Genomic DNA, 23868 nt, shown 5'->3' on the forward strand with positions numbered 1-23868 from the left:
TAGACCGGCTTCTCCCAAGAGGAAACTGATGCCCTCGTCCGGGAGGCGCAGAGTCGTAAGAAGCGAATATGCGGCACCTCAAATATTCCACCAAGGGCAGATAATGTTCCTTTTTAAGTGGAATTAACTTTTCTGGAGATACTGAAATCTATTGATTTCACACTGATAGTTTTATGTTGGAAGACAATGCTTCACACAATAACCACATGTGCATATCCAACGAACTTTGTAGTTTTTGCTGTAGTTTCCATTATTTTGCCGATTGCGTGTAGTTTGTTTTGTATAAGTGATTTGAAAGGTGGTATTCATTTAGTCATTGGTTGAACAACTTATATCAAAGTGAAAAAGGCAAACATAACATATAACAAGCACAGATCCTGTACAGACCCACGGCATGTGTTCAATTCTATGCACTGAAGCACTGTGACGCGGTTAAATTACCTAATTCCACTAACGTTACTTAAATACCACAAGGTAACGTTGAAGTTGCCTACCGTTAAAGTTTGTAGGGCAGCGAAGACGAGTTACTGTCTGCAAATCCCCGTTACTAACTGTGGAATGTTAAGTTTCACTTTTGTTTTCACACCGGGAGACTCTGTGGATTGAGTTCAGCTGCCGGTCTGCTGTCTGTACATCTCCACATTACAGACATGATGTGATGCGCACATCAGGCGCATTAGAGATCGATTTAGATCCATTTATATATAGTGACCAACTTTTGATTTGATTTTGTGCCTCTGTATGGGAAACACTGCATCTCAGTCAAAAACGCCCTCTAGAGGCCATCTGACGAAGCGTATCATCTCACTTAGCGTTACGTCAGTGACTGACTGAGTGACTGAGTGACAGACTGACTGACTGACTGACTGACTGACTGACCTAAATTTGCCTCATGATGCCCTCAGCTGCACCATGGGAAAAGGAGGGTTTTGTGATTTCGGGTCGGACATGGTCTGAGTAGGCGGAGATGCAAGCATAATTTTTTATACCAAAAATTGCAATGCAGCACCCGCTTTGTATTGATACTACCCTCTAGTGCTCTCCCCTCCCCATTTTGGCACAAGCAATGTCATGTTGACCCATGAAATTACTGAACAAAACTGGCACTTCACCAGTGCAAGGTCACTGTACTTGATCTGTGCCAGCACAAAATTAGGGCCTCCAGATTTTCAGGAAAGGAAATGAAAATAAAAATGTATTTGTACGAGCACAAGAGGAGAGACATTACAAATGTTTTTTCTGCTCAGAACGGACGATTCTTAAATTCTTTTGGTCCTTAGTTCTGAACACAACACAACATTGATATTGGTTAGAGATTTAGCAACTACGTATATAATGGTATTTCAGTCATCAAGCTCTGTTTTTAGGCAATCATACTGTGGCATATCACTTTCAGGGTGGGAAAAAAGGAGCATCTCACCACATCACGTATGATCTCCTGTCTGGCGTCTTCCTCCGACTGGATGGCTCTGTTAAGCTTACTCAGCACAAAGACACGCAGCTGCTCGTTCTCAAGCAGGCGACGCACTTTTTTCATATTGAGCCAGCCAACTCCCTGGCCCTCCAGAACACTCTGCACAACCTCCTTCAAGAACTGCTGGTTCTCACTGTATCAAAAAAACAAACAAAAAAACAACACCACATTGTTTCAGTCATATTCAGCAGATACCAGCAATAAATCTAACACCAATCTGGTACCAACCATTGTCTGACTGTCTATGTTTGTACCTTTTCAACCTAACATAGTATAATGGACTGTAATGCATGTCATGACAAGATGTTCTAAACTGCATGGTGCAAGATAGAAATTGCACATTTGAAGGAATCCATTACCTAGTGTTGTTGACACGACCCTGAGGAGAGGGAGATTCTCTCTTCACCGTTGGACTGTGCTTGATAACCGAAGACTTCTGGTCCACTAGTGCCCTTGGTGCACGTGCGCCTGGGGGAGTGCCAAAACAATGAGGTGTCTGGACGCACCATAGAGCAAACCAAGACAATAAAACACAAACTGCACACTAGACAGGAGAGCACTTGGTAAAAGTGGATTGGACACACACAGCAGCACTGTAAACCAGAAAGGGTAATGGCTTTTTACACTAGACTGTTGCAAAAGCTACCACATCAAATACAAAAGAGAGAAATTAACATCACATTGTGAAAACGACACACATACCTAGTAATCTACTGTTGCAGAGATACAAACTAATAGCACTGCTAGGGTCTATTACTAATACAATAGAGGTGAAGGACAGATCAAACAGGGACATGGCGCACACACACACACGCACACACACACACAGGAGTCCAAATGGCGCCGTTGGTGGTGGCATCACACATTGCCAGTGTACACATGTGAGTTCAGATTGAGGATAGTCTGCATAGCAACTACATCAGTGATATCATGCACAAAAGAAAATAAAGAGATGAGTGAACGACAAGACAAAGTAAGATTACACAAGCTGTACTATAATGTCAATAGGGGCCTTGTATAGCCCCACGGCTGTGAGATATTCTGTGCATCTGTGAGTACCACTTACAGGGGTTGGGCCCATGATTTCTAACTACATAATCATTAGACCCCAAATCTGTACATTTAGCCAAGTCTATTTAATCTGCGTCACTCGACTGAATCAAGGTAGCTCATCATTCATGGTGCAAGTCCAACTTCTATGACACAATATGACTGGACAAAAAATGTAAAATCCTAGCACTAGCATGGATACTACGGCCTACGCCGTATGAATTCCAGAATGAGGAATACTCTGTAAAAGAAAAAAAAAAAATCTAGGTTCCGTGAGGTCCGGGAACACCTAAAACACTAGGTATGGGAAGCGTGCCTTCACAGACCCCATATTCTTTTCACAATAATTTCCAAAGATTCGTATGAATACTTAAGGAGGTCGAGCTTAAGCAATTCTATGAGTGGGAATTCGCTTTTCTTGAGATAAATGAAAATCCTGGAGACTTGAAATGAAATACAAGCACTGAAGTCTGTAGTGCTACATTTTCTCGCCAGTTTGCTAGAAGAACCAGATTATCCAAGTGATCTTTGGTTCTTCTGCCTTATGCTGTGATGAGTGCTAGAGCACATTTAGAGAGCCCAAACAAGCAAAGGCAAATCGAAGGGTGTAACCCCTCCTCACCAAGCCGCAAGATCAACCCAGATCTCCTCCATTTTGGCACTTGCTGATTACGTTTCCCAGGCACAGGAAAGGGTGGAGGAGGAGCGCACTCCTCCAGGGAGAGAAGAGAGAGTTCCTCTGATCTGACAGTTGTGACAGGCAGGTTTATCGTCACATTTATGGGACAGAGGTGATCTCTTTGTTTATTATTCCTGCCTGGCACGTCATGGGGACAACAAATGAGGCATGGTTTACAACACCAACATTTTTTTATTGCACAAGCAGAATTTATCAGCAGGTTTCTGTTTGAACACAAAGTCACAGACATAGTTGTCAGGATTTCTTTATGACTTATTCTAATTCAGTGATTTCTGTTGAAACACACAGGCTGTGAGAGGCATATGAGGCTCTTTTTGAGTATGAAAAAGTTATTGGAGGGAGACAATGGAAAGCTTTTGTTTTTTGTCCATCACGAAATCTGAGGCAAAATTGAACTTGTGGTTCTGATTAAGTGTCTGACTGAGAGTTTGTCTATAAGAGACAGAGCTCAGCTTCGTAGTTCCCATGGGGTCTCTGGCTGGCGGCGATCATGAATATCTTGTGTTGGGTAGCCTAGGGGCCATGGGCAGGCCCCAGGTTACAACATTTGCTTCTTAGGGTGGCTAGAACAGCCTAGAGGTTTTCTGGTTGGTTAAATGGTCCTTGTCCTTAGGGGTCAAATTGTTAGTCAACCTGAGTAACAGGAGACATGGAAGCCTCCATCCCATCTAAATCAAAAGTCTGTGCCAGGAAGAGCGTAACTGCAACTGCAAGACCAAGTCAGATTGCTAACAAAGGTAAGCAGGCAGTTGCTAACCCAGCCAAGCCACAAGAAGAAGCTTGGCAGCTCTGCAGCATGCCAAGAGCTATCAACATCAATCTGAAATTGGGCCTGGACTTCCCCAGCCAGGTTGAAATTCATAATTACAGAATTTGGAGTCAAGAAAAGATACTCAGATCGGCGTGTGACTCGATGGGACTCATCTGTCATTGAGCTGGCATGCTGGGAACTACAATCTCCACCTCACTGGTTTTCCCCAGCAATACTTTGACAGGTCTTGTTCATCCATACCGCCTCCTGAAGAGGGAGCTCTTGGTGCCGTTCCATGCTCACACATTACTTTTGAGGTCATGGGGGCAGGAGAGGAAGACAAGGGTGGCTTCTCTGTCATCACACAATCCCCAAGTGCTGCAATAGCTGCTTCTTCCTCAAGCATGAACAAAAGAAAGACAAGGACTCATTACCCACTGCTGTCTTGATGTTTGTTACAGGCCACATAAACAATGTGCTGCAATCAGAGGTGGACTTGATGAGTCCTGGCACATTTTGCTAATGTTAGAATGTCTGCTTGGTTAGACTTACTTCTGCAAAGCATACCTACTTATCTTAGCAGCTAACACTAGCATGCAGATAAATTACAACTACTCCATGAATATGACACCATCAGAGACAAAATCCACTTCCAGCAACAGAACCCACTCACACTCACAGCTACAGTATCCATGAAGGCACACTTCCAAATTATAACGTTTTACAAGAGAACTAACTTACAGGTAATTTACTGTAGAGCGAGTACTCACTTTAATTAAGTATTCTATCCCATATTTTTCATAGAGGTTATAAAATCCAAGATCCCATCACTTGAAATGAAGCCATTACACTTCAGTACTGCTCTATTTATGATACCAACAACTAGCCTAAGTATCTGGAAACTGCAATGAACAGTGACAGCCTGAGGTAAGACAGTGCAGCATTTGTTATTGCTTTATTTTTCCCCGTTCTTTGTAATATTAAAACATGCTATAAAACAACCACGATGTTTTAGAGTATATGTGATGTCATGCCTTATCTTGCAGATTGCAGTTTTGGTTATACATGTCTGTTTCACCACCTTTGAAGCCATATCTGCAAGACTAAACAGACTACCTAGGCAGCTAGTGGCTTGACTGGTGTTGGTGTAAAAATATGTTTATTGGTAGGAAAAGGATTTTACCAGATGAGGCTCTAAATTAGCATAATTTTAATAACTGCTGATTCTCTACAGCTTAACCATGATTGCTGTACGGGCCCAACACCATTTGTACACAGTAGGCGGTGATAGTGAAGTGAAATAATAAAGTTAGTCAGAGGGGCAACAGTCACTATGATTGGTGATATGGTAAGAAGACAGACTCAATGCTCTACTGGATCCTTGATGATACATGTCAGGTGACTGAAATGAGGACAGAGAAAGGAGGATGCTGGGAGATGTAGTTGACTGGCTTGGAGAAGCATGCAGCTCACGCGATAAAAGGGCAGAACCCACCTTCTCCGCTCCCCGGGCCGGCCTCTGTAATTATCTCCATTAGAGAATTTAGCCCAAATACTGCACACAAAACCCAGAATTAGTGCCGCAAAAAAGGTGGACAGAGAGAGGGACACCGGCCCAGACACAACCAGTCTGAACATCAGCCCATAACACAACAGACATGCACACTCAACATGGCGCCAAACAGAGAGAGAACATAAAGTAGGAAATAAAAAGAGTGACAGAGAAAAGTAAAGGACAGACAGAAACGAGAGAAAGAGACAATATGTATTGATGATGGAATCACCCTAGAATTGTTGAATGAAAGGATTAATGTCATGTCTTTGGCATTGCATTCAACATTTTCCAAACAACAGTACCAGCTGGGAGCTGCATATAGCTAGCACTCGAGTTGCATATCAATAAGTAGCCTGGGCTTTGTCAATAACACTGCGTAAAGCTGGTGTCTCTATAGTACTGTCAGTCCAGTGTACCAGTTCTACACTGAAAATGTAAATCTAGAGCTATGGATGGAGTCGGAGTTGGTTCTCTAGAATTGGTGCATAGGCTAATTCTAGCACCAGAGTTTTTGCTCTAAACACATAAATATAGAGAATATAAGTATGATTCACACTCATAACAGGGCATTAGGTAACTTGTGGTTTTCAAAGTGTCAACATGATTACTGCTAAAATAGTGAGTGACTTCTTAAGGGGAAGGAAACACTAAATGGAGAGCCACCAAACAAGCAAGCAAGGCAAAACACACATTAGAATAGGGAGGCAGGTGGGAAATCAATTCCATTCACTGAGGACAAATCTTTGTCATTCAAAGAAATAAACATCACTACATGAAAAAATATTGGTATTGAATGCAGTTAAAAGGAATTGAGCATCCATCTTGCAGTACCGAAGACACCCCATTCCATGAAGATGCCACACCGATAACAGTATGTATGTCACAACTAAGAGATCTGTTGACTATAAATGTGTGCATCATAGCGCATCAAAAAGACTCCCACCAGTCACACAGAGGGGAATGGCAAAGGAACAGAGGGGAGGGCATGGATATACGTGAATGAAAATACAAGTATATCTGCTATCTTAGTCCTAGGCTGAGAAACGGGGTGTAAGATAGGTGTGGGTCATAGAAATATCTAGTTGGAGGGGGCAAAACAAACTATCACACCAGACATAACATACCCGGGCTGTCAGGGTCATCTGAACAACAAAGACAAAACACATCAAAATCAAAAGGAACAGAACATTTTCTATGGCAGCTATTCCACATGGAGTGAAGCTATTGAGTTAACAATACCATGCTTCACCTTTTTTCTCTCTCGATTCGTCCCCATAACATTCACGTGTGGACATTAAAGTGAAAATCTAACCTAAACAGAATTCACATGTTACTCCTGTAATCTTGAACAGTTTCATCAATACTGGCAAACAAGTCTATTCCCAAGCTAGAAACCAGGAAATCGAGATGTCATCACAGATCAAAACCTGAAGCTGTTCCATTAACAATCAATCTGTTTGCACTTTAGACTCAAATTAGCGTTACTAAAAAAAACAGCCTCGATACTGTCTGTGTAAACATGTCAGTCTCACTTTCAACATCAATGGAGCCATCTCAATATTTGTCTCTTGATTACATCGTCAAGAGAGTTTTGGCTCTCAAGAGTCTAGTTTTGGGAGAACAGAGTTTGCCATATATTGATTATATTTTGGCAGCCAAACCAGGTTAATTGACAGCCGCCCAAGTACATTTTTGTTTTAGATTTATTTCAGGTGCTGTGATGCATTAAGCTGGCGATCAACCCTGGCATTTCTCATCAATGTAGTTTACAGATTTAATGCTGTCAAGTGCAACATTTCATTGTACCTATGATGTAGTGGTCGCCCTTGGTCAAACAGTTGGCACTCCTTTGAGTAGCACTGTGTCTGTGCCAAATTGAATATGAACATCAGTCAAGACTGCAGGTTCATTTTTTTATGCTAGGCTTTCCAAGTATGAGTAACTGCTGGCTATCAGAAGTAAACATCTGCCTCCTCATACCCATAAAACCATGCATTTTGGGGTTGCTTCCTGTAGTTGGTTTGGATTATATTCTCACTCCTAAAGAACCGGACCACAGTTGGCTTGGAAGAGCATTTTCAGGCGGCCTTGGTGCGTTTATTTGCTGCGCACCTGAGTTCGAATGGCATTGTTCTCACCTGCACAAATGAACCAAACTCAAGGAGTTAACGCTCCAGAGTTCCACAAAACTGCATAGTTGCCTCATATACTGTAGTTGCCTCATATAAGTTGCCATGTTCATATAGTAAGAGACTTGAACAACCCCCACCTCTGAAGTAAGCTGCCAACCTGTAGGAAACGCCGCACACTGGAGAGACTTGCTCATCTTCACAAATGAATACTGCGTTGTGCAAGATCATAGTAATAACATATGTGAAGTCTGTTTCAGAGTGGATTTTCCCTTTAAGACTCAGGACTTGAGAGAAAAACCTAACTTTGATATATCCTCAATATCCTCCTTTAAAATAGTGCCATATCAATTTGGCAATCCAGAGGGAAGAAAGTCAAGCTATAAAGAAACAGCTCTACAAACCTGCTTGCTCCATTTCCTCCTCAACATCAAAATTAAAATATTCTTTTACGTACAGAAAATAATTTAGAAAAAGAAACGAAAATAAAAAGGCAGACAAGGAAAGAAAGTAAAAATTTCGAATAAGAATGCTAAAATTGAAAAATACCGACTGAAAATACAGAGCTATGCTGAGGAAACGTCAAACAGCTAAGAATGATACACTATTCAGTGCTTAAGTAATGCAGGCCATATAAATATAACCATTTTGATACTTATCATCAAGGTTTCATAAAAGCATATTAATTGATACAATCAAAATGATATTGTATTCAATTGTGATATAATTTAGCATAAGAAAGTAGTGGGACAGAATCTCTCAATGAACAGATATAAGTGATGGCAGCCATAAAGGCAATAATGTAAAAAAAATATGAAATGGGAGTGGGTCAGAAAAACAGAAAGATTTTGAAGATATTGTATCCCTATTCTTTACTCTTGTACCTTCACTTTGTCAACTCGTCCCACCTAAACCTCCCAACCAAATTTTTCCAATAATACCTTAATAAGAATAAATTATATTTCTTGTGACTCATCTCACTCTGAACCCATACTGGAACAACTGGGACAGAGAATGAGATAACAGGGACACCAACTTCATAGACTTGAGATACATAAAGAGATGGAGTAAAAGTGGGCAGCTTGGTTGTGTGATTGTACCTTTTAGACTAGGGAAAGGCGTTGATTTCTCCCTCGCTGCCTTGTTGGGAATAGCTAGATTGGATAAACTGAAACTGGTGCCATGGTTCTTGTAAAGATTGCCTGTAGTAGAAGTGAGAGCAGTTGATAATCACAATCAGAAAAGATAATTGATCAAATTATCCACTGAAACCAAAGGTATCGTAATTTAACATTATTCACTCTTTACATATCCAATCTGTGTGGGCTACCACTGGGAAAAGCGACAGTGATATAACAGTAGGCAATGGACAATTATTGAATTAGTCATTTTCACAATCAAAAAACTCAAAGACTCAATTCAAAAGCATTCAAATAAAACAAACAAAACTTATCTAGTAAGGTAACCTCAGTCTGACAACTGTTTTTCTCGTTATGCGATTATGTGAGCAAAGCCAATCTGAATCATCCCATTTTGTAAATGTTAACAAATTTGAACAAATTCACATGTTGCACATGCTGGACTGGGCTGGAAAGAAATCTTGGCACTGTAAAGAGTTCAGTTCAAGTATACTTACTAGCAAACGACATGAGCCCTCCAAAGCCGTCGTTGCTGTTGTTGGAGATGGTGGAGTTTGGGGAGCTGTTGCGGGAGTCTCCCTCTCCATCAGACTCCCCAGGCAGCCTCAGGCTACTGGGACGTAAAGGACGCTGTGCCCTGAAAAATTACCAGAATGCTTCAGTGGTGCCTTAAAGACACAGAGACATATAGTACATACGATATGGGAAACTCTCAAACATCCACATCATATCACAACACAACACCGCCAAAGATTCAAGACCACCATGGAATGGACAGGGCATATTGACAAAATGAATTGGTAGCAGGAATGTCCAAAGGGCTTTTGGTATAGAACATTGCATGGTTGGTCAGAGAGCCCATTTGAATGATGATAAAACAGTCATTCAAGTGATGAACAAGTTTAACACACTTGTTGCCATTGAGATTCTGGTTGAATCGAGGGGTGTACGACTCCACTTGCTCTTCTGCTTCAGGGTCATCCTCAGAGGGGAAGCCATATTGAGGCTCAAAGTATGGGTTGTCATACTCTTGCTTTTTGTTGGCTGGATCCACCAGGCCAGCATCACCAGCAGATCTGGGGAACGGCTGGCTGCCCAGTCCTGGGACAGGGTTCTGTAAGGCTGCGCTTGCTGATGCCTCAATTTCAGCTGGTTCCACCAGCTCCTGGAAATGAAACCAAGGAGATGTAAATTGATTTGCAGTTTCCATGGGGATTGCAAATTTGGACAATAATGCATTGTTGTCAGTCTGATATGAGTAATGGCAGATATTCAACAGACTTTTTTCTCCATTTTTTTATCCCCTCATACCAATCCAGACGATGAGATGAATTTTGTATTCATTCTATTTTGACCGTACTCTTATTTATTTATTTATTTTATAGAGTAACTAAACCCCAAACCCAAACCAAAGCTGATTTTTGATCTTTGGTGCCAGGTGATGTCACCACCTGTTGTACTCTATAGAAGGTGACATCACTTGGCACCAAAGATCAGCCAATAGTAGATGTCAATTTCAATAGCATACTTTTTGCCATTAGATGTCAGGCTTTACACAGATTTGGGTGTGGGGTTTAGTTAATCTTCATGAAGAATACAATATTGAAAACATTAAACCTCAACCTTTGTATTGGTGTGATTAAGGTTCATATGGTATGTATAAAAATGGGTATAAGTAAAAATGAGTAAGTATCCTGCCCAATTATCATAATTATCAATTACAATATGAAACAGCAAGATTCTTCAACGGTACTAGCAATGACGAAAACAGCATGCAAGCATTCAAGCATCCTACTACTTGGAACAGTCACACACATGGTTGACTCCCTGGATGATTGTGCTGGGACTTGAGCTTGCAGTTGTGCTGGAGCTTGAGCGGAGCGGCTGTCCGTCTGAGGGCTCGGCGGGTCCGTCCCCACCGGGTGGACACTCCGAACCAGGACCGTCCCTGAATTCCTGGAAGTCCTGGAACTCAACCTCACTCGCATCCCCCAGTGCAGCATGGGTAGGCGGGTCCAAGCCTAAAGCATCAATGGAAGATATTACAAGTAAGTAAATGGAAGTGGAACGTGGTCAACATGCACCTAGTAATAAAACAGGAAAAAAATGTAAAGCATCAAAGGAATCTCATGTGTATGCAACAAATGAATGTATGAAATGTGTGTATGTCTATGGTTTTCATGTGTCTTTATACTGCATACTGTATATTTTAGATTTTGTGCACAAGTTTTTTTGTATGCAATAGACGAAGTCCAAATAGAACTTTACAAAAAGAATTACCTAAAGCAACCATCAACCAGTGACTAAACCACTGAAGAGATATACAGTTTGGATCATTTTTCAGTTTATTATGTGTTCTTGGGAATATTATCTCAACTTTCACTGCATACTGTGCAACAACTTACTTGGCGTGTCTCCCTGGATGTCTCCTTGGATCATCTCACTTACAAGGTCTCCAAGTGAGGAATAGGAAGAGCTGGAGTCATCATACGCCTCACTGTCACTGCCACTGCAACAAATTTCATTTCTTATTACCAAAGGCCCGCTAACTGAAACTACCAACTATAACTAATTGGACACATAAACCTCAAACTCAATTTAGCATTTCAGCAGACTGAATTGAGCTCTAGATCCAAAGCCCCTGAGTGGGTTTGTTTAAGTTTCAATAAAATCGCATTTTGAAAGCATCTTGCTTCCTTAATTTGATGTATTTCCTGCTGAAACAGAATATTAAGCGGGACATAATGCAAGGAGGAATCATTCAAAAGTGTAAACCAATGGGGTATCAGTTAAGAGGAGAAACACAGTTGTCATAAATTATCAAATAGGTGTATGATATCATACTTAGAATGAGCTAAAAATTCATTTTTGATTGCAGTGTGACATTAAAGACAACATGGTTCTTTCTTACCTGTCTGTGGGATCGGAGTCATTGCCCTCGTCCTCCAGTGGACCGGCCATAGCCTCGACCAGCTGGGAGCTCCCGTCGTACACGCGGTAGACAACAGGCTGCAGCTGGTGAGCGTACCACTTGGGCTTGTCTCCAATCAGGGAGGGGTCGTACACATCTGAAACAGAAGTGTGCAGATACATGGCAACAAACCCACATAGCACAGTTAACATTGTTTTCTTACATAACACCCTTACTGTAATGCAAATTCACACAAAAACATAATTCGCTATTATCTTGTATGGAGTCTTACTGTTATGTATCCTCTGAAAGGCGAGGTTGCCGGGATTGAGAGCCCACTCTCCGTAAAACTCCACTGCCTGGGTGTGAGAGAGTTTATCTGCAAAGCTGGAGCGCCGGGGTCGAGACGCAAGAAAAGACGACGCCTGGAAGGCCACAACCGGCCGGGGGAAGAGGCGCAAGGTGCGAGTGTGCATCTGGAACCCCTGGAGAACATTTGGGGAGTTGAAGAACCTTACCATGGCAACCCTGTAAGACAAAGGAGAGTTTTAGTTATTTCGAGTTCTTTCAATTTGGAAACTGATAGGACTTTTGTACAGGACGTTTGTACAGTGTCATGCATTATTATTTTATCAAATCCACCTCACTTTCGTTTGACCTTTTAGAGTGCTTAGCATCTTGCAGTAATGAGTAATGAGAAACTTTCAACATGGACAGTGGAAAGAGACATTAAGGCTTGCCTAGTGGCTACGTCCACAGAATCCACGTCATTGCCATAAATGAGGGGGTTGAACTCGGTGGAGGATGGGGAAGCTTTATCTCGTCCGGGGGGAAGCAGCGGCAGCTCCTGGCCCTCCTGGAACTTCTCCAGGTTCAGGATGGGCTGGGTGTTCAAACTCATACTGGCCAAGGCCTAGAACAGGTGAAGGTGGCACAAATTTAAAACACAGCAGTGGAGCTAGAGAGAAAACACAGCGCCATGATGGACCACTCCCACTATTGGCATCAACAGCAGTAGTAATTGTTAACCAATAATACTAATTGTTATACTTTATTGAATCCCAGCGTTCAGGGTCGGCTACAGAACAGTAACGCCCCAGAAGCTAGTAGGAATTCAGTGTCTCATTCGAGGACACTTCAGCAGTGCCGTGAACACAGATAATCTGGTTGAGGAGCAGTCTCTCCAACTACTAAGACACCCTGCCGCCCAACAGAGTGCAACAAAAGGGTGCTTGTGTGAAGTGAGAGATGATAAACGGTTACTTAATACCTCTGGCGGTGGCCACACTGATCCATCAGAATATGGACAGAATTATTGACGGATAGATTTCTGTCCGTTGGGTTTGTTTTGGAACGTCAACATGTCAGAAATACAGGAAGTCTTTGCTCATAACGGAGCTTCTTCATAGAAAAAAGAAGAAACAGACTATACATAAATTAAAGAAACTGACTGGGAAAACCTAGACTCATCCCAATATCGTGCCCAGCTTTCTCCATTTTATCTTAGTTTTGGTCATAACGCTGTCTGTGTTCGCTGCTATTTTTTCCAAAACAAACATAGGAACGCCTCTGATTGGCTGAACGGACGGTGATAAAAAGTTGAACTGGGTTGAACTTTCTGTCCGTCAAAACGAATAGAAATCTGACGGAGGCGGACACGTCATCAGCCCAGTCAGGACAACGGACAGCTCTCATCTAAAATGAATTGAAATTAATGTACAGGGATAATGGATCAGTGTGGCCGCCGCCTCTCTCTTTGCCAATTGGTAGTTGATTGTTAACCACCAACACAGATTTTCCACCTTAAAATTTCACTGCACTTGTATTATGTAGCTAAAGTATTAGTTTTGTGCATGTTGATGCCTGCTGTGGGAGTGTCATTTTGGAGAGGAGGAGCAAAAGGGAAGTGAGTCACCATACATGGTTTGCTTTAAGGGAACTGCTGCAGACTTTGAGTCAATGTTTCGCTTAGCATGATGGAACATTTAGTTGCTGGGTCTGGATGAATGTAACTTGGTCAAGGTGATTAGCTTCATCATATCTTGTTTGGGTTACAAGAACACTCACTGATGCCAAGATAGATGCACGCACATTCAGTCATGCTCAAGCCAGAGCTAAGCAGTGTCTAGAAAATTGGGCCACATAATTCTCTGCCAATGTTATGCATTGTATACAAGTCTTGAGGATAGAGAAATAACATAGTAGTGACAAGCAAAACAATGTGAGAGAGAATATTTCCGTGCAGGGGCATTACACATTCCACAGGAGGAGAAATGAGAACCTTATTGTCAGAGGAGAAGATCTGCTTTTGGGTGATCACGGTCAATCTAACCAGACACTAGGAAGGGGGATAAGAGAGATGCGAGGAGAATCACATGAAAGCCTGGGATGATAACTTCATGACCGACACTGGAACAACATGTGACGGAAGGGTCAAGACCAACGCCCTTTCCTTTCTTTTCTTTTTCTCCTTTCAACAGCACTTCCTTATCCCTATTTTTTTGCTGACAGCAAATAAAGAAAGTATATTTTGGGGCCATCTTAATGGCAGTAAAATGGATCCAACTTCATGGAAAAAAAAAAATATGCTGAAGTTGTTTGAATTCATTTGTGCAATGAAAGACATAAATAGGCTAGGAAAAAAATGCCAGCAAGCTTGTTTTGCTTTCTCATCATTTCCATTTTAAACTCCAAGAAATCACTGAAGAGAGGAGATAAGAAAAGACACATTTTTGTTGTTTGTTTTGAAAACTGATGGATGGCCAATAGAGCGAGGGAGGTTGCAAGAGAGAGTGAGTGTGAGAGAGAGAGAAAGAGAGAGAGAGAGAGAGAGAGAGAGAGAGAGAGAGAGAGAGAGAGATAAAAGAGAGAGAGAGAACAGATGTTTTTGATGCTCAAAACATGAAAGACAGTGGGAAAAATACACAGACAATGCAACAATGTAACACAAAAACAAAACAGTAATGACGTCACCTGTACAATTCAGCCACTAAAAGACACTAAAGGCCATCCATGGTGACCAACTGGGAAAACCCAGTGGTTACAATGGAATGGTGATGACAAATACAAAAGAGCAGATCTTTTGAGAAAAATAAATAATAAAATACTTGCAGACTTAAAGTAACTACAGTATATCCAAATCATTGCCTTTAACTGAATGTTATCAGTTCAGAAAATAAATAAAATGTTGGGTGAGCTGAACTGATATCATCACCATCTTTGTAAAAGTAAATAAATCAGCCGCTCACTGGGACTGATTTAACTTGGTGGTCTAGTATTAAGTGCAAGTATTTTCAGTGACTCTCATATCAGCAGCATTATACTTTGGCATTACAGTCTGGAGATATTCTGTAGTTCACCAACAGTTAACCATCTTCAGTGACATTGTTTCCATTCACAGATATCAATATGGTGCTTGTTTCCAAATATACAACTGCTAAACTGAGGCTTTGCACACTCCTACACACCAGCCTCTCAATCACACATACGCACACAGGGATCAGCTGCTAATCACACACAACTACTGAACCGGCTCTGATTCAAGGCATGATCAACTAAACCATGGTATGCAAGGATGTCAACCTAACAAGCTTTTTTTGTAATTAGTGACTTTGGATGTAACGCAAGTGGCAAACGTTGTGTTAGTTGTACTCAATGAGCCCATAATATATAAAGTGATATTTAACTTAACTGGTAAAACAGCTTCAGTTTTTAGGCAATCATACTTCAACATGACTTCATGATTTGAGAATCCATAGAACCCACCGGCAAAAAATTACTTCTTGAAAAGTGATGTAGGACATAGAAAAAGATATTACATTGTTCATGTCACTGTAGTTTGCATGTGTGATGAAAGCATGACTTTTTGGAGCAGGTTTTCAAAATAAAAGCAAGTGAGCAGCACTGTTAGTTACCTATACCAACAATACTGGTAGCTCACTGGTCATGAACTCCTCATACCTAAATCTATTAAGGTGAAATACTGCTTAAACAACATAACAGAAATAATTGTGCGTATTATGTTATTGCTAAAGCTTAGGCAAATTAAGTTCTAAGATTTCAAAGCTAAAAGCTCCCCTGATAACATCAATGTCCTAATTAAATTAAATTTCAATGTGCTAAAGAAAAAAAAAGAAAACGGCAGGCAACAAATAAGATTAGAGCGACCGCTTGTACACACTGCGAGCAACTACAAAGTTCTGACCAAGAGAAATAATCAATATATTTATACATTTCAATATATTCTCACAGTAATTTTGTGTTGTATTACTTTGTTTTTTTACAGAACAGCCAACTTTATTCAATTAGTTCATAGGTCTGTAGCCAAGTTTGATAGGCTCAATATAAATAAAACGTAATATCTGACTTTCAAGTAAATTATTTCCCTCCGATATTTGGCCGTTTGCGACCACAACAATGAATGCAACCGTTCTCCAAGCATCATTTTTGAAATGTAGTAGTCTTTCAAATAAACGCTGCAAGAACTGTGAAGCCTGGAATCAACTTCTTGTCCATTTTTGCACTTGCCAAGACAACGGACAAGTTCATGAAACAAAATCACATCGGTAGGGACACATGGAAGTGCGGAAATCTGACTGATTGTTGACTGTGAAAAGTTCAGCTGTGGCAAACGTTTCTCAGCCAACAAGCTTGCTGACCGTCCACATCGGCTGCTTTTCCCTGATCGCTCAGCTCTATTCATAGTATTCCATGGTGTCACATGCATTTCCTACCAATATGGTGCTTTACCATATTCACAGCTCATTGGCTGTGGCTGTCATTTGATTATAATCACCTTTTGATTTATTACAATCACCCGTTATTGTCCTACCAACATGGCCATGTGGTGAAGTAACAGAATACTATGAGCAGGAAATGAATGGACTTCCGGTGACTCGGTGATTGCGTTGCTCGCAGTGTGGAAGCGCGGGGAAAGAGCGGTGCTTCCATGAATCAGAACCAGATTCTGAGGTTATGTTAGATTCTTAGGTTAGAGGGACAAGTTAGTTACTACCACTATTACTAAGGCTTTTGCTTGGGTGGCAGCGACCTAGTATCTGATTTTACCTGCAAGAGCTAGTGCATGCAAAGAAAAAGAGGAAAAGAAAGAAAGAAAAACACTTGTTTCCGTTAGTGCGCTACAACACTCAATTCAAATGCTCCCACACTCTATGCACGGTACATACAACTCTGTTGAAGTAGGAAGGCACAGTTATGCCCAGTCCCTACTCTTCACCCCGCTGAAAGAGAAGTTTCAGATTTATATACAAGTGTGATCAATTAGCAGTCATGGAGAAACATCATAGGTCTGTCCTTAAGCAGTACCTGGGTTCCAAAAATGCCGGTGCAAACTATTCATATATACCAGGAGCCCCACAGTTTTTAGGCAGAGACTTGACAGCTATGGTGCAGCAGGATCAGAAAATATTACACTGACAAATATCAAAGGTCCGAATCAGCTTTGACAAATCGCCTACCTGCTTCAGATGTTTCTTAAGTTCGCTTGATTCAGGCTCTGGCAGAGGCGGCAGAATCTCTGCATTGGTGGGTGCTATGACCTGCAGAAGAAAAGCAACACTCTAAATTTAGTTTAAATTCATTAGAGTACAGAAAACAAACAGAAATACTCAAGTCCACACACGCCCCTTCCATCTAAAATCATACAAGCACAGAGGTTCTGAATCAGCGGGTGAATCACACATTATTTGTAAATTCGGTCTTGACATCATGAAAACAGACAAAATAAGAAGGATCCGCTATATGGAAATACTGGCCTTGTTGCTGTCAAGGTCCACAAGCCACACGTCATCTGGCATTTTGAAATCAGATTTGTAGAGGAAGAAGCTAGCTGGTACACCTATAATGTAGGGAGTAGGAGCAAGGAGGAGCTGTGGAGAGGAGAGAACGGATCGATCAATCAGTCACATTTCACTGTCACCTCAACAGACTCACATCACTGCACCAAAGTTAAATTGTACATTTGATAGAATTATAAAATATACAAAGGAATTCTCTAGGGAAGGGACGATATGCTTATCTCACAATACGATTCGATACGGGGTTCGTGATTCGATACAATACCACGATACTATGTGATAAATAAAATGCAGAATTATGTTTAGTTCTGAGACACAAATCTTTCTAGCAGTGGCATTGGCTTGCTAGAATGTAAACAACAATTTAAAAATGTCATTACAAAATTAAAATAATATAATTTCAGTGTAGAGCTTGAAAAATTGTGATGGGCAAGTCATCTCATTTGTGATCACTACTGCAGAATAAAATGTAGCGATACGTATAGTCACATTTTTGCATTGCGATATATTGAATTTCGATATATTTTTCCATCCCTAGAATTCTCTAATGTAAAGGAATTATTGATTATATAACAATATTTAGAACTATCTTTCTTTTCACACAACTCTGTACTACCATCATTATCATCATCACAGTTTCAAGTTTACTTTTGGCAATTTACCTGTTCAGCAGAGGCCATGCATGTTGGCAGTAAGGGGATGACAGGGAACATGTACTCCAGAGGGTAAATCATGGCCACAAAGGCCATGACGCTCATAGATAGGGCATTGTAATCTCGGGACTGAAGAACCACCTGAGGGGAAGACAAAAAAAAACACATAGGCCTTGTATCATGAGGCAAAAACTACAAATGAACATATTCTTCTATGCTGTTCAATCCAAAGTTGGGAGGTTTTGAATTGTATGCACTATCATATTCAACAGAGAGAGAGAAGAGAGAGAGAGAGAGAGAGAGAGAGAGAGAGAGAGAGAGAGAGAGAGAGAGAGAGAGAGAGAGAGAGAGATAGTATTTCTCAATAACACTAATGATTGCACAACTTGACCACTGCACAAAATAAAACAGCAGCAATGATGAAGTTTCCCCAGACATACAGTATATTTGGGCTATTCATGGTGACTCACAATATCAGACAAGCCAACCACAAATAGACTCTCCAATCTGATAAAATAACATGCTAAAAGTGCTTACTATAAAGCAAACAATTACAGTGCCTAGACTCGCCTAGGCACTGGCACACCCGTGACCACCACAAATAACTCAAGAATCTGTGGGAAAAACTGAGAGAGTTTGGAGCAAGCAATCAGCCTGCTACAGTATTTCTACTACTGTAACAAGCAATGATGATTTCCTCTCATCGATTCATCTTTACTCTTATTAACCATAATGCCATGGGTGTGAATACCGGTTTTGCCTGGATTCCTAACAATAATAATAATAATGTAGTGATTTTGTGAAATTACAAATGCCCATGTTTGAAAGGAATGTTAGTCTGAAAATATTCAGGTCGCACTCAGTTCAACCTGCATGAATTCAATGTTGTTCTTCATCAGTCATCTTCAAAAATGAATATAAAGTGGCACCAATTTCAGTAAGCAGCAGCATCATTTATTTATCTATTTGTTTATTTATTTATTTATAAGGGGGCAGGTCACTGCACGCACTCCTGAAAGACAACAGAGCAGCGGACCACCCTTGTTGTAACGACATGGACTTTCAGCAGTGAGACTGAACACGTTGTGAGGTTTAGGTTTGAATGTGGGATCCTTGCAAATGAGCATGTGTATCAATGTCACTGTGTAAGCCAAGAGCGACAAGAGGACACGACACCTGCACCGGCCGAACAAGGATTCAGTTACATCCCTACTAATGCTACTAATTTTAAAGCTTAAAAATAGGCTGCAACATCTGGAGTAGCCCATTGTGCAAGTCATGGCGTTATAAATGGCACAGCTCTGAGGAGGCAGTAGAGTACCTCCCCTCCTCTCATACAGTACATGCAGCTTTGTTTTCCCCACCGTACATTTTCCATGCTTCACTGAAATGGCTTCAGTTAGCCTGCAGCTAATAGAAAATGTCTGATGAAGGTCGCCCGGGGCGTTTCACCGCAAGTCTTTGAAAAAGACCTTCCTCCGGGCGGGGACACACAGCTGCACTCCAGAGGAAATCACTGACCAATCACAATATTCTAAATATAGCTTTCCTTGTCCATTCTCCTTGAAACAACTACACTTCTCCTCTTCCTGCTCTTTAAAAATCAGTAGGGGAAATAGAGAGAGATAGGCAGGAAGGGTGTTTGATAAGAGACCCTCGATATCCGGAACTCGCTGCTGTATCTGTCCTCACCTTGTGCTCTAGCAGGACACAGCTGAGCACCTGGAGACAGGCGTCCACACCCAGCAGCTCCAGAGGCAGATGCAGGGGGAAGTCGACCATGCAGAAGCGGGAGTTGTCAGGCAGGGCAAAGGTGAGCGGCCGCTTGAGCTCGCTGGGCAGCACCTCCACATCCACACGCCTCTGGCCCGCCACTGGGACCGGGGAGCGCAGCAGCCGGTACACCCAGGACTCAATCTCCCGCAGGTCGGCCAGCAGCTGGCTACCTTTCTCTTCCACCGACAGCGCCCCAGTGAACACCCGCCACATGGTGTCTCTGACAAGGACAACATGGAGATACATAGTATATTATACATTCAGAATTCATATTACACATCAATGTTTCCTTTATATTCTTTTAGCCAAAGCGGCCTTCCATCATTTGGCCTTATTGCCCAGCCCTCCAACCCCCCCAAAAAAGCAATAGTACATACTAATGATATTTAGGCTATATCATGATATAAATATCCAAATAAGATCCACTCTTAAACTGCAATACCTACTGGAACTGATCCTGGGCCCTGGAGCAAACCTGTCTCTAAAGACCAAAATGACTCCCAGTTCCAAAATCTATGAAATATTCTAGAGGAAACACTGCACATGGTGTAATGGCATGATAGTACAATGATAGTACACTGATAGTACAGTGATATACTTTATATACAATGATCAATTGATAAAGGCCAAATTTGTACACTGATATAATCAAACACGCTTGACTAATTTCTCTGTGAAATGTAAAATAGGCTAAACTTTACCAGTAACATCTATTTAAGTCAGTCAGTCAACATTAATTTGAGGTAAAACAAATTTATGGAAATTAAATATGTGGCTTATTTTATTGCTACAAACAGTTACCATGAGGCCCGGGCAGACTGTGTGCATTCACTAATATGATGAGCAAATGAGATGGAAACAGGAGAGAGGCTCTTAAGCAATTGCCAATACATTGATGAGAAACCCTCCACTCTACACGCACACACACCGCTATTAAACCCTCTTTGGAGTGTGTGCTCGGTGTGTGTGGCGAGGAGGGAGATAAATCATTAGCCCTTTGGAGCCCTCCCACCAACTGCAGCTGCTACCCAAAGGCAGCCAGAGACCTCAATCTGTCAGCACCGCCATAGCACAAAACCCTTGCAGCCGTTATGCAATGGCTCTCCTCAGTCTCTGTCATTGCCACACCGCATTTCAACCAAACCATGTCAGGGAAAAAGACAGGTCTGCTCAGCCATGGGCTTGGTTGGCCTGAGAAACCACATAATTCTGTACTGATGATATGTGGAGGCATTGCAGAATTGAAGAAAAAGGGGAGAAGGTGTGAGATTAACTGTGCATTACCATTTCCTACAATCCCCTGTAGTGATGTGGGGAAAACTGCACTGATTCTGAAGCTATAAATAGATGAATGTTGAGAAAACGTGTGCACCTACTAAAAAGCAGCAATCATGAACAGCATACTGGGCCTAAGCCAATATGAAATGACAGCCTAATTAGCGCTTTGTTAATTCAAAAAGCCAATCCATTTTGCCATCTATAGCAAGAAAATAATTAACCTAAAGACCACTGTAAATACCTTCATCCATTCACGCTGTGAATTAAATGCCACATGAAAATACAAACCAAAATGTCATGTATTTGCTGTATCTGAAATGAAATGTCAATCAATCACACATGGTGTGTCATTTAGAAAAAAAACTACACAAATAGTGGGTAGGCACAGAGTTTCTGCACACAGGTTCTGGTTCAGGTTCAGGTTTTTGTGTAAGGCTCAGGGTTATAGCTTTACCCTTTTGGTTAGGGCTGCACGATATATCGTTTCAGCATCGTCATCGCGATGTGCGCATGCGCAATAGTCACATCGCAGGATGTGCGATGTCAAGTAAGGCAAATTAACTCAAACACATCATGCTACAACTTTTTTGCTGCTTGATACAAAAGGAAAACTTGCACGGTTCTCATTTTCCATGACTAATCTACAAGAGAAGTCTGTCTGATATAACATAATTTAGTCCGATTTAAGGGTTTGTTATAAGAGTAGCGTATGTTCGCGGCTCCAAACCGTAGTTGGGAAGCCTCTGGTGTTGTGCTAGCCTATTTTAGCTTAGCCTGGCTCGTAGCTGGTAACAAGATTTTTACTAAGAGTCCGGCCCAACTCTGCAGTGGAGAATTGGCACTTTATTTCGGTACAGCAGCGAACATAATGCACGGCCTCTCGGTGACGTTCTAAGCTCTTTTCCCGCTAACTATGGTAACTTTACTCACTTAGCATCCTGCAACTCACTCTGGCTGCGGCTAAAAACCTAGTTTAATACATCTATGGGCGTATGCGCTGGGTGAGCAACTTTCATTGGAATGAATGGGCCGCCATCTTTGAATGCCTCATCCATAGTTTAATACATCCATGCTAAAAACACACTCACTTCCTACTACGTCACCCGCGCAGGTTAACCACAAGGCCACCTTCTTAAAGGGGCAAGGCTTGATAGAGCTATTCAAGTCATTTGGTGAAAATTCCTGTATTTTTTCATATCGCAGAAAAAAAAAATACTGCAATATCAGTTTTTTCCAATATCGTGCAGCCCTACTTTTGGTAGTACTGGTCTTCACAACATCAACAAATATTTTAAGGGACACCACAACTAAGGGAATTAATCCACACACTTATCATGCTATTTCTTATTTTCATATTTATCTCTGCATTTCAATTGACTCTGTGGCTGAGGATATGAATTGTATCAATTCCTCTTCCTCTTGGAATTGGTTAACACAAGAGGAATAATTCAACACAGAGTAATTTGGTGGAATGAAACCGTGATTTCATTTAAAACAAATCATTCCAAACAACAGCTACTAAGAGCACTCTGGATATTTCTGGGTGTCATTATTTATCATCAGCGTGGAGTGTGATAGTAGAGAGGGTTTTGTGAAATCACGACGCAAGCTACAGATGGCCCGCATATCTGCATGGAGCCGCAGAGAAAGGCTCTTGTATTTACTTTGTATCACAGACATATGATACACATAACAAGCCAACGAGACAAGCAGGTGGGGGAGGATAGAAAGCACTGCAGCAAAAATCAGCAGCAGCACTGTAAAGGCGATAATTGATTTGCTTTCTAAACTTTCCTAGCCTTGAAAATGAATCCCTATGCATTTTCAAGGATTTCAAGCACTGGTAACAACCCTATGTTTATATGGTCAATAGTTCAGAGAAATTCAAAGTTAACAGCAACGTAATCTCAAACACTGAAATTTGTAAGGTTATTATTTTTTTGCATTTTTGCCTTTATAATATAGTCTATAGTGAAGAGAGACAGGAAAGATTAGGGAGATGACATGCGACAAAGGTCCCAGGCCGGATTTGAACCCAGGACATTGTGGTTGCATAGTATGTGCCTTGGACCACTGAGTCACCAGGACGCCCGGCCCCTCACACACTGAAATTTGACCGATATTTTGATACCTTCCAGTGCACAACAACCCATGTGCCTTGTTTTACTGTGTACTGATGCTACTCAGTGACATGCTAACAGCTGATGAAGGTTAGCTATATGAGCCACCTTTACTATATTTTCTTGCCTTTTGAAATAGTGCTATGCATTCTTTTTAAAAGAATTCAGCATTTCAATATAGTAGGGCTACACTTATTAAAAACCATTAAAACCATCGGAGAATACCTATAATATCGAGTACACAGGTTACACAGGTTAAAAATGATGGTAAAATGTAAAATATTTGTTACAATTGGACATAAATGCAAAATTCTTTCCACTCATTGGCCAGGTTCCCATATCTGTACGCCTACATCACTATGAATATTACACTAGAATATAACTATTCTGTCTGCTTTTCTGTCTTAAACAGTGACTGTACATTCTACTGAGCATCAATGTAAAATTTAAAGAAAAAAAAAAAACGATTTCAAATAATGGTGTTACAGAAGAGCTGCATATCGTACATGCAACCAT

General features: G+C 41.2%; 1 protein-coding gene across 1 annotated transcript in view; it reads right to left on the bottom strand.

Moving 5' to 3' along the window:
- Positions 1–23868, bottom strand: part of madd (MAP-kinase activating death domain) — a 53474-nt gene that overhangs the window by 20186 nt on the left and 9420 nt on the right. The window contains exons 4-17 of the mRNA XM_078286923.1: positions 19871–20174; positions 18188–18319; positions 17484–17597; positions 17187–17267; positions 12450–12622; positions 12002–12237; positions 11710–11866; positions 11204–11307; positions 10614–10819; positions 9710–9963; positions 9296–9435; positions 8760–8861; positions 1834–1942; positions 1421–1607 (exon numbers count right to left, since the gene is read on the bottom strand). Of these exons, the coding sequence (XP_078143049.1) occupies positions 1421–1607; positions 1834–1942; positions 8760–8861; positions 9296–9435; positions 9710–9963; positions 10614–10819; positions 11204–11307; positions 11710–11866; positions 12002–12237; positions 12450–12622; positions 17187–17267; positions 17484–17597; positions 18188–18319; positions 19871–20174 (2299 nt within the window). The remainder of the gene's footprint in view (positions 1–1420; positions 1608–1833; positions 1943–8759; positions 8862–9295; positions 9436–9709; positions 9964–10613; positions 10820–11203; positions 11308–11709; positions 11867–12001; positions 12238–12449; positions 12623–17186; positions 17268–17483; positions 17598–18187; positions 18320–19870; positions 20175–23868) is intronic.

This window comes from Centroberyx gerrardi, chromosome 1 (assembly GCF_048128805.1).
Source record: "Centroberyx gerrardi isolate f3 chromosome 1, fCenGer3.hap1.cur.20231027, whole genome shotgun sequence".
In the NCBI taxonomy this organism is placed as follows: Eukaryota; Metazoa; Chordata; class Actinopteri; order Beryciformes; family Berycidae; genus Centroberyx; species Centroberyx gerrardi.